The sequence below is a fragment of the Mytilus californianus genome, unplaced genomic scaffold (assembly GCF_021869535.1).
Source record: "Mytilus californianus isolate M0D057914Y unplaced genomic scaffold, xbMytCali1.0.p SCAF_10, whole genome shotgun sequence".
Taxonomy (NCBI): Eukaryota; Metazoa; Mollusca; class Bivalvia; order Mytilida; family Mytilidae; genus Mytilus; species Mytilus californianus.
In genome coordinates, this window is record NW_026262582.1 from 42,735,007 (window position 1) to 42,751,451 (window position 16,445).

Here is a 16,445-nt window from a genome sequence, read left to right on the forward strand (position 1 = left end):
GGTAACCAATCTGAAAGACACTGTCTCCTATGATTTTTTTCATAGGGCATTTATGGTTAGATTAAACGAATATCGAGAAACGGAAGAGTATTTATGACAGGAAAGTCAATAGAGGATTTAAACCCGAGTTAATTAAAAAATTTGTAAACAGTTGCATACGAATAAACATGCATTATTGTGTTCAATCGTTTACAGTGTTGCATTTGTGGGACCGTTTACGACCTGATCATAATTTATTCATGATGACAAGCATTACATCTTTATCAAGACAAATATCTCTAGTGTTCCATGAGATACAAGAGAGGACACCATTGACCATCCGATTTAAGTATCGCCCATCCTCATTTCGTTTCTGCTGCTTCTTCGTCAACAAATATCTAAAACCAAGCTTTACGCGTATCGGAAAGCAAGCGTTACCGTCGATTGAATCGGAAAGCAAGCGTTCCGAATATACACCGTGCATCTGGTGCAATGAAATTGTTATCGGTAATGTTATTACACACAGGGCAAACTTGAGTACTACATCACTAGTTGTCCATGGTTTTGCTTCCGCCTTCCATTATTCATTCATCAGGATTGTTCAAATTTTGAAAGTCAGGCATGTAAAAATATTTGGAAATGTTTGGAGCAATATGACCAAGAAGGACCTAACAAAAAAGCAAAATTTATCTTTGGCCAACTTTGACTGAGGGATTTGGATTTCATGATAATTTCTCAATTTCGTAACGAGCAGTTTAAACATATGCTATTGATTATAACAGTACCGGAGCACTGAATACTTAGCTGATGATACCTTTGTGGCTAACGTTTCCTCAAACGGTATCGACTCATTGTTAGAGTTAGATAAAAATAACAATATATATAAACTTTACGTGCGTCCGAACGCTTTTATTGTTTTACCTTCATCGGGAACATTCAAACCCCAAAAAGTGATAACCAGTGGTGAATATATCTGTTTAAGGTAATTATTTACCCTGATTAATGCAAGTTTGTTAGCGTATTTCATTCATTTAGTTTTGAATATATATATATATAGTGAATGTGTTGTGTCCAATTGGAATTTTACTGTTCAATTTCTCTTCTTCAATTTTCCTTAGATAGTCTCGCTACGGTCTGTCTTTCATGGGATCATTCCTGATACCCGTCGGTGTGCTTAACGACAAAAAATACTAATATCTACAAAAAAAAAACAAACAACGTTAGAACCTTTATGACCAGAAAAGATTAAAATAGAATAGCCGAATTCATCTTAGGCTGATTTCGCCTTAGGGAGATGGAACATCAGTTTCCTATTAATTTCTTAATTAATCAACTTGCAATTGTATAAAATATGTTAGAAATCATATCATTTCCGAAGTACTGACTATTGAACTGATGATGTCTTCGGTGAATAAAAATTCTATTTTAGTGTATTTACCGATGTACTGTAAATTCAGAAATTATTGCGTGCATTTATTATTGCGATTTTTGAAAAATGGACAAAAATGCGAGATTAATTATTGCGATGTCAGGAAAATCTGTATACAGATATATGTATCAGATATAAGAATGTGGGTTCTTATTATTGCGATACTCACTCAGTCGCATTATTCGCATTAATAAAAATCTCGCAATAGTTTCTGAATTTACAGTATTATCAAATTTATGAAAATTATATATGTTACCTTTTTTATAAACCTATTGATAACAGTTGCCGTTAATTTTTTTATAGATCATTGCAGATAAAACTGCTGCAAACTATGTAAAATTTAAGTGCAGAGACATCGGCAGTGATACTCTAGGTACCGTATTAGGAGGTAGTGGAAAGTGGGGTTCATATGGTGCATGGAGTGGGTATTGTACAGTAGGGTCAGCCATTTGTGGTCTACAAGTAAAGATGGAGCCCGACCGGGGAGGAATTATAGACGACACTTCTCTCAACGATGTTATTTTTTGTTGTTGCAAGAACCAACTTTAACTTAATAATCGCAAGAAGTCTTTCCATTCCGTATATCGTCAGGTTATCGGAATTCCAATGGGGACTAACTGTGCACCACTTATTGCGGACCTTTTTTTGTATTGCTATGAATTACAACTTATGACAAAAATCAGCAAAGACCGATCGAAACAACATCTGATACACAAATTTAATAATACTTTTAGATATTTGGATGATATTTTGGCTCTCAATAATGACGACTTCAGTATGTATACTAAAGAAATTTATCCTGTTGAACTTACTTTAAATAAAGCTAATACTAACAATGACCACTGCCCTTTCCTCGATCTTGATATCTATATCATTAACGGAAAGCTTAATACTAAAATATATGATAAAAGAGATGATTTTTCATTTCATATCGTTAATTATCCATTTTTAGATGGTGACGTTCCCTTGTCACCATCTTACGGTGTTTATATATCTCAACTTGTACGATTCGCTCGTGTATGTAACAATGTTTTAGATTTTAACGAGAGAAATTTATGTATTACTGAAAAATTATTACACCAGGGTTTTCGATATCACAAACTAGTCAAAACATTTACTAAATTTTATCATCGGTATAAGGACATCATTCGTAAATATAGCTCAACATGCAGACTTCTTATACGTTCAGGTATTTCACATCCAATTTTTTATGGAAATATTCTTTATAAAGCACAAAAATGTCAGTATTCACCTCTGAAGCTAACAAAACCTTTAAATAGACTTATTAAGAAGGGATATAGTTACGATACTGTTGTCAGGTCATTAAAGATGGCATATTTTGGCGTTAATATTGATTCACTTATAGGGTCTTTGCATCGGCACTAAACACATTTATGTAAAAACCAGTTGTTGGCATGACACGGGTTATGTTCTTCTCATATATGTTATGATGGTATGATACTAAACCCCTAACGGGAAGGATTGTGCCTGATATTCATATGATGAAGACATAATCTTTCAATCAGTTTAATTGAAGTCTGGAGCTGGCATGTCAGTTAACTGCTAGTAGTCTGTTGTTATTTATGTATTATTGTCATTTTGTTTATTTTCTTTGGTTATATCTTCTGACATCAGACTCGGACTTCTCTTGAACTGAATTTTAATGTGCGTATTGTTATGCGTTTACTTTTCTACATTGGCTAGAGGTATAGGAGGAGGGTTGAGATCTCATAAACATGTTTAACCCCGCCGCATTTTTGCGCCTGTCCCAAGTCAGGAGCCTCTAGCCTTTGTTAGTCTTGTATTATTTTTAATTTTAGTTTCTTGTGTACAATTTGGAGTTTAGTATGGCGTTCATTATCACTGAACTAGTATATATATTTGTTTAGGGGCCAGCTGAAGGACGCCTCCGGGTGCGGGAATTTCTTGCTGCATTGAAGACCTGTTGGTGACCTTCTGCTGTTGTCTGTTCTATGGTCGGGTTGTTGTCTCTTTGACACATTCCCCATTTCCATTCTCAATTTTATTTCGTGTTTAACAATGTTTCATTTAATTCTGCAACAGTATAACGGGTGTTTGACAGACATTTACATTGTAATTTAAATTAGATTTATGTAATGCGGTCAATTGCCTCAACTCATCTTTCAACATGTATTTTTTCCAGATCATAACCATCATTTACTGGTCAAACACTATTAATTGTAAGCTCATTTTATATCGTATTAATAAATTATCTACAATGCCATCATGATTTTATGTTAACCTATCTACATCGTCAACTTATAATTATCATAGCTTGGAATCAAGTTAAAAAACAAATATAAGTTAAAAATATCTATACTACTAAAGGAAGAGACCGATTTCATTGAGCCGCAACTCCTCTGAAACCATACAAAGTCGGAAACATTTGTGATATGACGTATAAATGTAGTATTTTGTACTTCCTAAATTTGTCTTTGAAACAATCTTTTTTCCACAGAAAACGCCAATTTTTGAGAAAATATCCAAATTTGGAGACCGTTATCGATCCGTGTCTTATACGCTTTCGCGCATGCTCAGTCGACGTACTGCCCGACAACTCGGCCCACGGCCAACTCGCACCACTCAAACACTCTCACTAATCATTACAACTTGCATCACTTTATCAAACTCGCACCACTCAAAAAAAAAAAAAATATTACAAATACGAAGAAATGTGTTTAATTATAAGATTGTTTTCTTCTTCTCTTAGTAAATTCCTCCTTTCTCGGAGCACCCGTGTCACACAGAGACAGAACAGTCAGTGTTTTTCATTCGGCATTTAAGCCGGGTGTGCCGACCACCTTCTTTTGAAAGCCGACCACCTTTCTATTTTAGGAGGTGGTCGGCTTTTTTTTCAAAATCCGGATTTTTTTCGGTTCCGCACCGTAAAAATTTGAATACTAATCGCGCCTCGCTGATTTGTTTTCATTGACAAAAATGGCGGATCGTCAAATTTCAATGTTTTCTATTATTATTCGGGGAAAGAGAAAGGCAGATGACGATGGTGATAAGGAAAACTTTAGGCAAAATAAGTCAACTAAAACGGATAGTTGTATTGAAATTGTTAAAATTGAAAAAAAAGTATCAAAACAACGGAAAAGGTACGCGAGCGATCGCGAAGGTAAACTGTTTGGGAACAATCCCCTAATGAGGGATATTCCTTAAATGAGTGACAAGAGGTCGTCTTATTGTTGAAGAAAAGAAAAAAGAAAAACTAAAAATTTTTAACTTAAAAGGGGGAAAACTCGTTATAAAATCGAATCAAATAGATTTTGATAGTATAACTATAACCAACAAACATGAGACATTGTACAGTTATGTAGTGTTTGGAACAACTTTTCTATAAGAGGGTACGTTTTTTTTAATGATAAAGTAGATATAAGTCCAGGATTATTACAAAATTCTTGGACATGTTTTGACCATATAATACCAAATAGATGTATAGTTCTTTGGAAAAAGTTTTTGTAAATGAAATAAATATGTGCTCATTTGTATCTCTTGAAAAGTATCCTTCATAAAAGGGATAGTCATTGCATTGAGAGCTTGTTCCCAAGCTGAGAAATATGAACAGGACATTAAATGGCTAATCGTCACAGAAGAAGGATGTTACTGTTCTGTGTACCAAAAATACAGCACTAAAGCAAGGAATAGGTCAGAATCTGGCAGGAGGAGGGAGTCCTGCAAAAGCCATCTGCTGTTCAATTCCATTAAATGTGAATACAATACTAACCATTCTTATTGTGACAACACCCACAGTAAAAAAACAACCGGTTGGAAAAGTATAAAAAAAATAATACGACCGGTTGCAAGTGATTTTTTCAAAAGACCCACCTTACCTTAGTGAAAAATGGAGAACACTGGAACTCACACCACTCGAAAAAAAAAATACTACAAACTCGCACCACTGAAGAAATGTTTTAAATCATCAGAGAGTTCTAGATTGTCTTCTTCTTCTCTGAGTTATTTCCTCCGTTCTTGGAGCACCTGTATCACACAAAGACAAAACTTGATTCGCAGCTTTCGAAAAAAAAAAAACACTACAAACTACCACCACTGAGAAATGTTTTAATCATCAGTGTTCTAGGTTGTCTTCTTCTTCTCTGAGTTATTTCCTCCGTTCTAGGAGCACCTGTGTAACACCGAGGCAGAAGCTACTAATTGGACATTCAAACTTCTATGGAAGAAGAACTGACAAACTAATGAAAACTATCAACGTAATGCATCAGTGCATAAAAACAGTTTGAGGACCACAAACTCAAGTTGTGTATCACCATAAACATTTCAAGTAGTCTTCAAGCCGCGCTCGCGCGGTTTATTTTCTAGTATTGAAAATATAAATAAGGAGATGTGGTATGAGTGCCAATGAGACAACTCTCCATCCAAGTCACAATATTTAAAAAGTAAACAATTATAGGTCAAAGTACGGCCTTCAACACGGAGCCTTAGCTCACACCGAACAGCAAGCTATAACGGGCCCCAGAATGACTTATATAAAACAATTAAAACAGGAAAACCAACGGTCTAATCTATATAAAAAACGAGAAACGAGAAACACTTCTGAACCACATCAACAAACGACAACCACTGAACAACAGGCTCCTGACTTAGGACAGGTGCATACAAATGCAGCGGGTTTAAACATTTAAACAGGCGCCAACCTTCACCCTAACCTGAGATAGTAGTGTAACATTACAACATGAAAAGACACACTATAAAATATCAATTTAAATGGCTTAACTCGATCAAAAAGATATATAAACAAAAGTTTACATACACTGAACGAATAAGTGTGATCTATGACACAATATAAATACAATATTAACAAAAAAAGATGTAGCAACAGTGTCAAAAAGACAACTCTAACCTGGGACAAAATAGCGGTAAAAAATAACGTACAAAAGTCTTTTCTTTTCATTTTTTTTTTAAAACGCACCTTCCTATAGACCCAGAGTGCATTCAAAAGCTTTAAAAAGCACATCAAATAGGGTCACAATCACAACGTTCTTATCTAGGACGTGACCTTGACCTATTATCTAATGACCTTAAACTAGGTCATTGGCCCCCAAAGTCATTGCAAAAGACAAATGCCGATATCATGTACCAATATCAAGAAATATGTATCAACAATCTAAATACTTAATAGGAATTAACTCCTATAAGATGACGTCATGTCACTTCTGGACAATGCAACAAATATGGCCCTTAGCATGCTCAATCTTTTACACCAAATCCTTTTCTCTTGCTATATACTTTTCTGAATATAACTGTTTACAAGCAAAGGTCAAACTCTAGGTCTAAAGCTTGACCACAGTTTGTATATCATGAATCAATGACCTCATATCAAAAGGTTACTTACTATTTATGAGATTTAGCGACATTCCTCTTACATGAAATATTTAAGAGGAATAACTCCTTGAAATGTTAACTGATTATTTCGACTTAATGTAACAAAGATGAGTCACAAGTAACAACAACAAAAAAAAAATTGTTGAAATTTCTTACGGTTTATGAGATGTGCTGCTAACAAGGTTCTGAATGTTTTTTTTAAACGAGATAAGAGAAATTGTACGAATAAGCAGGGTGACTTGCAAGATATTAACATATTTCATCTATAAATTATAATTTTTTAAGAGCTGCCAATCGAAAATTGATAGAACGTTTTACTTGTTTTATATTAACCAACAGTTTATGTAGCTCTTTTACATGTATCTGCGCAGTGTGACCTTAACATTGTGCCTATATTGTGTCCACATTTATTTGTTTCAGTGGCTATTTTTCAGAACATTTTGTAAGGGATGATGGATATTTGAAAAAGTTAAACCAAAAGTTTAACACTACAGCATGTTCATGTGCCAGTCACAAGTCAGAAAACTTTTTAACGGTTGTTCTTTGTCTTATTGTTATTTTTTTTGTCAGATGAAAATGTAGGCTTTCAAATTTCTATTCTAAACCAGTGGCGACCAAGATGTTGATAAATCACTACCACGCTTTCCTTTTCTAGACACCAACAGTATAATGAGTGTCTTTACAACAAAGTTGTATTCATCTTCTTCGCTTAACTGAACAATCATGCTACATAAAAAGTAAAATAACAAAATACCGAACTCCAAGGAAAATTCAAAACGGAAAGTCCTTTAGAAAATGGCAAAATCAAAAGCTCAAATACATCAAACGAATGGAAAATAACTGTCATATTCCTGACTTGGAACAGACGTTTCCTTGTGTAGAAAATTGTGGATTAAACCTGGTTTTATAGCTAGCTAAACCTCTCACTTGTATGACAGTCGCATAGAATTCCATAATATTTACAACAATATGTAAGTTTCCTTACAAAGTACGTTATATACAACATATAAATGACCCAAGACACATCTTTCGAAATTATTAACTTTTGTCATATCAAAAGTAAAATCCGAGCCTCATAGTTACTCTGTGAAACGACCTACACTGGCTGCAGATTGCATAAGATATGAATACGAAAAACATTTAAATATCAGAACAAACAATCCAAATCTTGTGCATGCACTTGTATAAACTCATTTGAAGTCTTTACCCTTTGATACAAGAATTAATCATTCTTCACTTAAACATGTTAAAGACCGATAGAAAAAACTATTCTACATGCTACTTTCTCTTAAAAGAAACTTAATTGCTAACGTGGACACATACATGTATATCTCGTTTGGCAGGAATACATTTTTCGTCAATAAAGACTTAAGACTAAAGATTTAAGCCACATATCACCGGAAAAGAGAGGCGGAAGATATCGAAGGGATATTCAAACTCATAAGTCGAAAACAAACTGACAATGACATGGCAAAAAACGACGATAAGACAGACAACAGTACAAAAAACACATCATAAAAACTATGCAACACGAATTCCACAAAGAACCGGCAATGATTTCAAATGCCTTGAAACTGAAATCATCAATATGATTTTTGATTGATTACATATTATTTACGTTTTAATTCATGTTAGACAACAACAAAAAAGGCATTTCTTTGCGCGATGCTAACCATCTTAATTTTTTACTTACCGACTTGGTTCTTTAATCCAGTGAGTATTTAATGAGTAGGCTTCATACAGAATGAAAAAAAGCTATCTTTATCCTTGTACTTTACGTTCCAGCACAAAGATTATGACTTCAAGCAAAATATTTCGAACGTATGGTGACTATGTTGAACAGATCTATCATGTCTATCTAGAAGAACTTGTCAGAAAAGTTACTACAAATACAGTGAAGTACACATATGCCTCAAAAATTAACATACATCAAGATATTGAAAAAGAAGGAAAAATGAGAACTCAACTTAACGGCAAAAGAGATGATGTCACCTCATTATATTTAACTTTCCATTTCTATGTAGAAACATTCAAGCTCGACCTTCATATTAAGCTTATGTCTAGAACATCATTTGATACGATATTCCAGCGGCGTTTCCTTTTTCTATCACGGCTTTCCTAATAAAGGGCAAGAAAGCAAGGGACCTCACGATACAGATGAATCCACCTGTCGGAAGTTTTATTAACGCGATTATGGTTTGATTAACCATTATGGTATTATCTGTGTCAAATATATACATTCAAATTGTCGTGACAGTAGTATACCATTGTTCAAAAGTCATAAATCGATTGAGAGAAATCAAATCCGGATTAAAAACCAAAACCGAGGGAAACACATCAACTATAAGAGGAAAACAAAGGAACAACAGAAAGACCGAAGTGCAACAAAAACAAACGCCAACAAAACGAACTATTTGATAACAACTGCCATATTCCTGACTTGGTACAGGACATTTAAAGTTAAAATGGTGGGTTAAACCATGTTTCATGGCATGCCAAACCTCCCGCTTTATGACAATGTTAAAAAATATCACTTAAACACTACGTGACAGAAATACAGCACAAACACACGCAAGAACATTCATAACAGAGAAACGCACAAACATATAATATAATAGTCGACACAACATGCTAACCACAGGATATCAAAAACAATGACGCAACTAACGTAACTAACATGTAATCTAGAACTTTATACAATCATTTTCACAATATTCGTCCAAACAATTTTCATGACAATCATGGTATGGAAAGGCAATTTCATAATTATTTGGACTACAAACGATAAGACATAACAGATTATCCAACCGAAACCATAAGAAAAACATCAAAGTAAATCCATTAATGTTGGATGTTCAAAACACCGAGACACGCTGCACAGCAAGATGAGTCTTAAATGAAATCATGCGTCTTAGAAGTCTTGTAAGTTTGATACGTGTCTAAACTAGTGGGGAATATAAATCCTGGTATCTGGTACAGCAGTTGGGTCTTTCGTATGCAGGGGAATCAGTATGTGAAGAGTCGTTAATTATGGGCGAACATAACTATCATTGATTCGATACTTTTATTGCACATATACTGTTGAAAATAGTGTTAAGGTCTCTTTGATTACGGCGTATTTTCTAAGCCGATTGAAATATAGTCTAAGTTAGAGGCAACAGCAGTTTACTTATGTTTATACTCTCAGATATCAATTAAGAAAATACAACTCAGATTCAAATGAAGGTCCAATACTCAAACGTGGGAAATCTCATGAATTCTTAAAAGAAACTGTTTGGAACTTTTTAGATTCAATGCTCCTCAAATTCTTAAGTTATACTGCTTTATATTACATTTGTTCACTAAATTCAGGAAGTTTGAACCCCTAAGGTAAATATATAAGACAAAATTAAATAATTGGTAATACTGATGTCTGACAGACTAATGTCTTGTGAACAGCTGCACAAGCAATTTACAGGACTAAAAGAACTGATGTCGGAATAAAAAAAAAAAAAAAACATGCAGCAGTAGACAACCGCCGATTTGAAATGGCTGCTTACTAAAGATAGATTGGCATCGGAAGGGGAAAATACTGAGCTACACAAATGAGAACCATATAATAATATTGTATAGGTGTAAATGCTGACATTTGTGTGTAGAGATATGTATACATATATAAGTATGCATAGAAGAAAGTATGTGTATTCAATTTGGTATATGAACATGGTCGATGCTAGACAAGTACTATGTTATGTATAAAAAGAGTTTTCTCCCGTTACGTCAAAAAAAAAAGGCACTGATTTATTGCATATTGGGTTTCGATGTTTTTATTATTGTCGAATAGAACGCATCTACCTCAACGAACTTGAAATATATGATACAATAGATACATGTAATGTCTACCTCATATCATGATTTAACCTAGAAGTTGACAAAGACAGACGGTTTTGAAAAAAAAACTTTACGACACAATGGATGATATTACCTTTCCAATCTTGACCTTCACATTGCAATGGAGCAAAATACAAGCAGCGCCTTCTCATTTCGTATATATCTTGCAGTCTATACAATATTCAGTAGTTTTCAGTAGTAAGTTAAAGTCATCACTGGAAGCCATTCTGAGAGTTGGTTGACCGTTATGGAGTATCTGTGCAACAGATGGTAATGTAAATGTTTCCGTTTCTTTATGACAGTCCCGAATGTGTACCAACTACGAGAAATATGATAGGTGCATCTATAGGAGCAAGATCTGCTTATCCTTACGAAGCACATGATATTACCTTAAGTGTTTTTATGGGATTCGTGTAGCTCAGTCTTTTTTGGTTTGTTTTTATGTAGTGTTTTGTGAACTTGTTAATCTTTCCTTCGTCTTTTGGTTTTTGCCATGGAGTGTTCAAATTCTCTTTACTTATGCGCTTTGAATATTTCCTTGGTAGCTTCTGCATTTATTTAAGAATCGATGTCATTCATGTTTAACCCTCCTTCTGACATAAATGTTGTAAATCCTTTCCATTTTATCTCCTTTTATCAGGTGATTGATCAACCAATTTACATTTTCGTAATCTAAAAGATTTGCCAATTTATTGTTATATGTATTATTTGAGCATTGTCGTTGAAAATAAAAGCCATTATTTCTATTTTGATAACAGTGAGATTTTGTAAATCCTTTCCATTTTATCTCCTTTTACCAGGTGATTGATCAACCAATTTACATTTTCTTAATCTAAAATATTTGCCAATCAAATTTATTGTTATATGTATTATTTGAGCATTGCATGTCGTTGAAAATAAAAGCCATTATTTCTATTTTGATAACAATGAGAGCGCAAACACAAGTCAGACACTTTCGTCTAATGCCGCTGTATATTTTGGAAGATCTTCAAACTTGTGCGTTATTTATCATACATCGTTTACTATTGTTATTTTTATTAAGGATCGAATCACTTAAGGATTTCTATCATTAAAGTATATTTAAATGCTTTACTGAAATCATTGCAAGCAAAACCGTAGTAACTGTTTACAAGCAAAGGTCAATATCTAGGTCATAAGCTTAACCGTAGTATATAAAAACACCAATATGAATAGGTATATGACAAAGGCAGTTTGAAGTAGGTATGAGTGACATTCTTGTTTGTTTAATTTGTGTTATATTTCTGATGTATAGTTTGGATCTTTTTTATACGGTAATACCTGTTAACGATATTCGTTATCATTTTATATGTACTTTAAGAAATGGTCTAAAAACGACAACTTTAAAGATTTTATGACAATGTATAGTACTAGTACTGTAATTTCAGAAGTATTTTTCGATGCGAACAGTATTCAGAACAAACTCCGAAATAGGCTTTGCTAAAAAATACATTTTAAATTATTTACAAACCTGTTCGTGTATTTTTCATTGTTATTCAAGGCAAAATAATTATGTAGGATACCTCGGACGATCTCATTTTGTAAAGAATATCTTTTGTTTACTTATTGTACCTCGAACTTATTAACCCGGTGTAGGTCTTTAAGTTGAGGATCAATTTATTAAAAGTTAATCGGGCGTCACTAACTAAACACGCTTTCTTAGAATCGGGGGGTCCGAAATAGGATCTGGAAAAAACAGCCAGCGAAGTACCATAACCTACAATTTCAAAGAATCAAAGTGCTTTTGGTTGATTCGATATCTCCGGTCAATAATCAGACTGTATTTGAGTGGAAAATCAAATCTGTCCGAAACCGGGAAATGTCGGTTACTTTAGGAAGTTATTTACAAAATAAGTCTCTACATGAATCTCATTTACTTATAGTGGCCATTATTGATTGTAAATTCATGTCGTTTTGTTTTTGACATCCGTCTACCGTGGAGAAAAAAGAAGGGGCCTAATAGCTTAACCCACGAATTTTATGCTAGTAGGGCACAGTATACGTTTTACGTCTAACTAACGCTTTATCTTAATAAATTGTCACTCTTAAATTGTTATCATTTGCTTCAGGTCGTTCAATTTTGCATTTCGTCGTGAATATGCATGACATATCTGTCACTGGACATTAAAGGAGCAATCAATTAAATTAAATCAGCTTCATTTAGTGATGTATAATAATTAGTCAGGTGATAATTGTCTCAAACAGTTTTCCAATTTTATTTATTTGTTTTTTATTTATATTTGATTTTTTAAGCGTAAATTTTAGCATTTCTTTCCTCATTTTACTCTTTGCATTTAATTTCTTTTAACATTAAATAACGTAGTCCACATCAGGAGTTACATTGTATCCTATCTAACCAAACTAGAAGTAGGGAGAAAAACTAAAAAGAAATCTTCATTGGGTGGACTTATATTGAAGCGAACCACAACGAGAGTGTCGTGTAGGTGACAAAATTTGCTGTAACAGTTTCAAGTTTTTTTTTTCTTGTATAGTTGTCATAAAAGCAAAAATTGGATAAAAAATTGTTGGCAACAATTTATATAAGGATTAAATTTTTTAAGTCGTTTTATTTTGTTTTTTGTTTTGTGTGTGTTACTGATCGGATTTGTTATTTAATTTTTTTTCCATCTACAATTGTCCTTATAAAAGGCGCCAAAAAGTTTTAAAATCAGTCATGTGACTTATTTGAAGAATTTGCTGACCTTTGTTGTTGTTTAGAGATTTCAATCAATTAATTTGTGCGTAGATCGTATTTCTCCCTCAAAGAGTTATTCAAATGTTTCTTTAACGTTTAGATAGACATTGCGCACGATGTTGATGCTAGTGGGTGTTACACGAAGTTCCTTATAATAAGGCGATTTGGACGATTTCAAAGAACGTTTCAAGCGTTCAAGCTTATAACTGAACAGGTCAATTAACTGTTGTGAATTTGGTATATTTCGGTTTGTCGGAAAATGCATAGTTTTACAAAGGAAACTCAAAGTGGTCGTATACATAATATTTTAATGAAAATTCATTTACAGGAGTTGTCAGTCTTTCCAGGCCATAATGGAAAATGTTCCTTTTGGCAGCAGTTCGCATTAATGAATGCGTACATTAATTTACAAATTTACACATTTTTTTTATATAAATTAGATATTGAATATATATTCCCTATTTTTTGCAAATTTATATATAGACTCCTTTTGTTGCATTTCTTTCCGTTCCTTTTCTTTCTATGTTTTATAATTTTCCGATGCTGTCTTTGTAGCAAAATATCCAGGTAGTTAAACATTTGGGAATCTTGTTTTCCTCATTTCTGTATTTATGTGGCATTATGCGTATCCTTTGCTTGTTATAATTGCCAGCAATGGTTTTTCTCCATTTTTTTATTAACAATAAAATTATACATTTTTCTTTTGACTATTTAAAACGTGTAAACGACAACGTCCCTTTAATAAAAAAAAATATATTAAAACACGATGATCTCGATATTTGTTCTATCAATCTTATTTGGTCAACATTTGAATTTAATTTAAACTTTTCCTTTTTCATACTTGGGTTATATTATAACTTATATTTCTTATTTTCCTTCGAATGAAACTGGAAACAAATAATTATGATATAAAATTAAAAACCCGAGCATGACATCAATTACGTTTTGCGAACGTTGTGACAAAACGGCTATACTTTTTGAAACGATTTAAAAATTTTGTTGCCAAACGAAAATTTCGTTATCACTATATTGTTTAAAAAGAAAAACAGAAAAACTTGTACCACCAAGTTTTATTTTTTATGATATAACCATGCTTATTTGATATACAGCCGGTTAAAACCTCAATTGTAAAGAAAATACAGCGTTTTTTTCTCGTTGAGACAAGATGGCTATACTTTTTGAAGTCATTGCAATAGAAACTATAAAAAAAACCATGAACCAGGAATAAAGTAAATAAACTTTTTAAATATCATAAATATTTTTCCTCTCAGCTTTTCCAATTTCACGATATAAATGCGCAAACCCGATATATGCTAATCTTGCATATGCTTGGACATTTTTCAGACCGTTTTCAAAAATAACATTTTTCGGTTTACGGTTTCAGTGCTATTTATTTTGCTTTAACACGCGAATAACTGTAATAATAGCAATACTCTTGTGAAGTTTTACGATGATCGGATAGAAAAATATTGTTTGAAAGAAACGGAACTCCGTCCTTTTGCACAAAAAATGTAACGTTGGACATTACGTTTTTGCGTAAAAATTGGATAATTAAGTGTTATAATTTTTGGTATTTTAAATTTCGTTTCCTATTTTTCTTTATTTTCAAGTCTATTGTAATAAATTCAACCAGAAATCACTATATTTTTATCGAACTGACCAGTCAACGTATTTATTTTTATGATAATCTATAGCAAAATGGAATTCGTACCAACATCGTACGCAACGTCATAGCATGAAGCTTCCACTTAACCAGACATCGGATGTACGACATTTCTATTTTGACCGGACCAATCTGCATATTTATACATCCGAACAGCAAACGGAAGCACCCTTTTAGCAAGCTTAAGGATATACTATCGGCCGGGAGAAGTCGAGAGATTTCAACAATATTTCTATACCCAAGTCAATACTTTTGTTTAAATGAAGGATATTAAGGTTTACATTGATGCGACAACAACCCAACGACACAGAAAAATCTAAATATTTAGAGTTAACATACAGTCTTTTGAAATAGAACGATGCCTATACAGAATAATAAGCTCAAAACCGCCCTATGACTAAAAAAAAGGGAATAATTTACTATATTTACCGTCAGAGATATCTTATCAAACACATTTGATTTAATAGCATTTACTGTCAAAGATTTTCCAACAGATTGTTTGGTTGAAAAATATCACCTGCATTTTTTTTAATTTCATTCGATGGTAATTAAAGAAAGGTTGATATAAACCAGTAGAAGAAAAGCACTTCACTGTATAGTAACGGTAAAATAAATTATGATAATGGATGACGTCCAGCGGCAAATTGAATGCATATTCAGGACGGTAACATGTAATTTAAAAATACAATATGAATATCAACCTTGCCGGATTTTTCAATTGTAAGTTCCCAAGCTAACAGTTCGCAGGAAGAAAAGTCACCCTACCCGGACACATTGTTGACTCCGAGCCGACCAGTCTGTGCTCTTACCCTTAAATGCTCTCTGCAAATTAAAAACTTTTGCACCAATTATTTGAGGGGTCCGGATTTGGCCCGCTGTTGCAAGGCTGAATTTCTGTCCTCATTCAATATACCCTCATTGGTGTTCCAAGTTTCACGTCCATCCTAACTGTCGACCTCCTATTGCAAGACCTACCTATTGTTTTTAATATTTATGTGTTCTCGTCATGGACATACTTGAAATATTTGCCGCTGGACATAAAGCAAACAACAATCAATCGACTTCATGAATTATTCCAAGTACATAAAACACAAAGATATTAAGATCATGTATAAATATATGCAACTTTTTTACTGTGGGTCTGTGATTCTTATCTACTGTTTTATTACAATTTATGATATATGATTATGTCTGGCAATTATAAAACGAAGAAAGCTAAAATGTTTTTTTTTCAAGGTGTTTATGCTTCATTTACACGCGAAAAGGGAATGACGAACGACTCAAACAAAAGTGTGTGTTTTCATATTATACATTGTATTTCAATTTAAGAATGATGATCAGCCTTACAAAAATATCTCATCTTTACACGTTTTGATCGAACCACAAAAACATACATAACTTAATGCTAAAGATGTTTAGTTCAG

The 16,445-nt window shown here is 33.3% G+C and overlaps 1 protein-coding gene across 19 annotated transcripts in view; it reads left to right on the forward strand.

Moving 5' to 3' along the window:
- Positions 1–2,247, forward strand: part of LOC127718147 (uncharacterized) — a 100,232-nt gene extending 97,985 nt beyond the window's left edge. For all 19 annotated transcript variants that reach the window (XM_052224117.1, XM_052224120.1, XM_052224118.1 and 16 more), the window contains one exon: positions 1,712–2,247. In XM_052224117.1, coding sequence (XP_052080077.1) covers positions 1,712–1,957 — 246 coding nt within the window. In that variant the 3' untranslated portion in view covers positions 1,958–2,247. The remainder of the gene's footprint in view (positions 1–1,711) is intronic.
- The last annotated feature ends 14,198 nt before the right edge of the window (positions 2,248–16,445 follow it).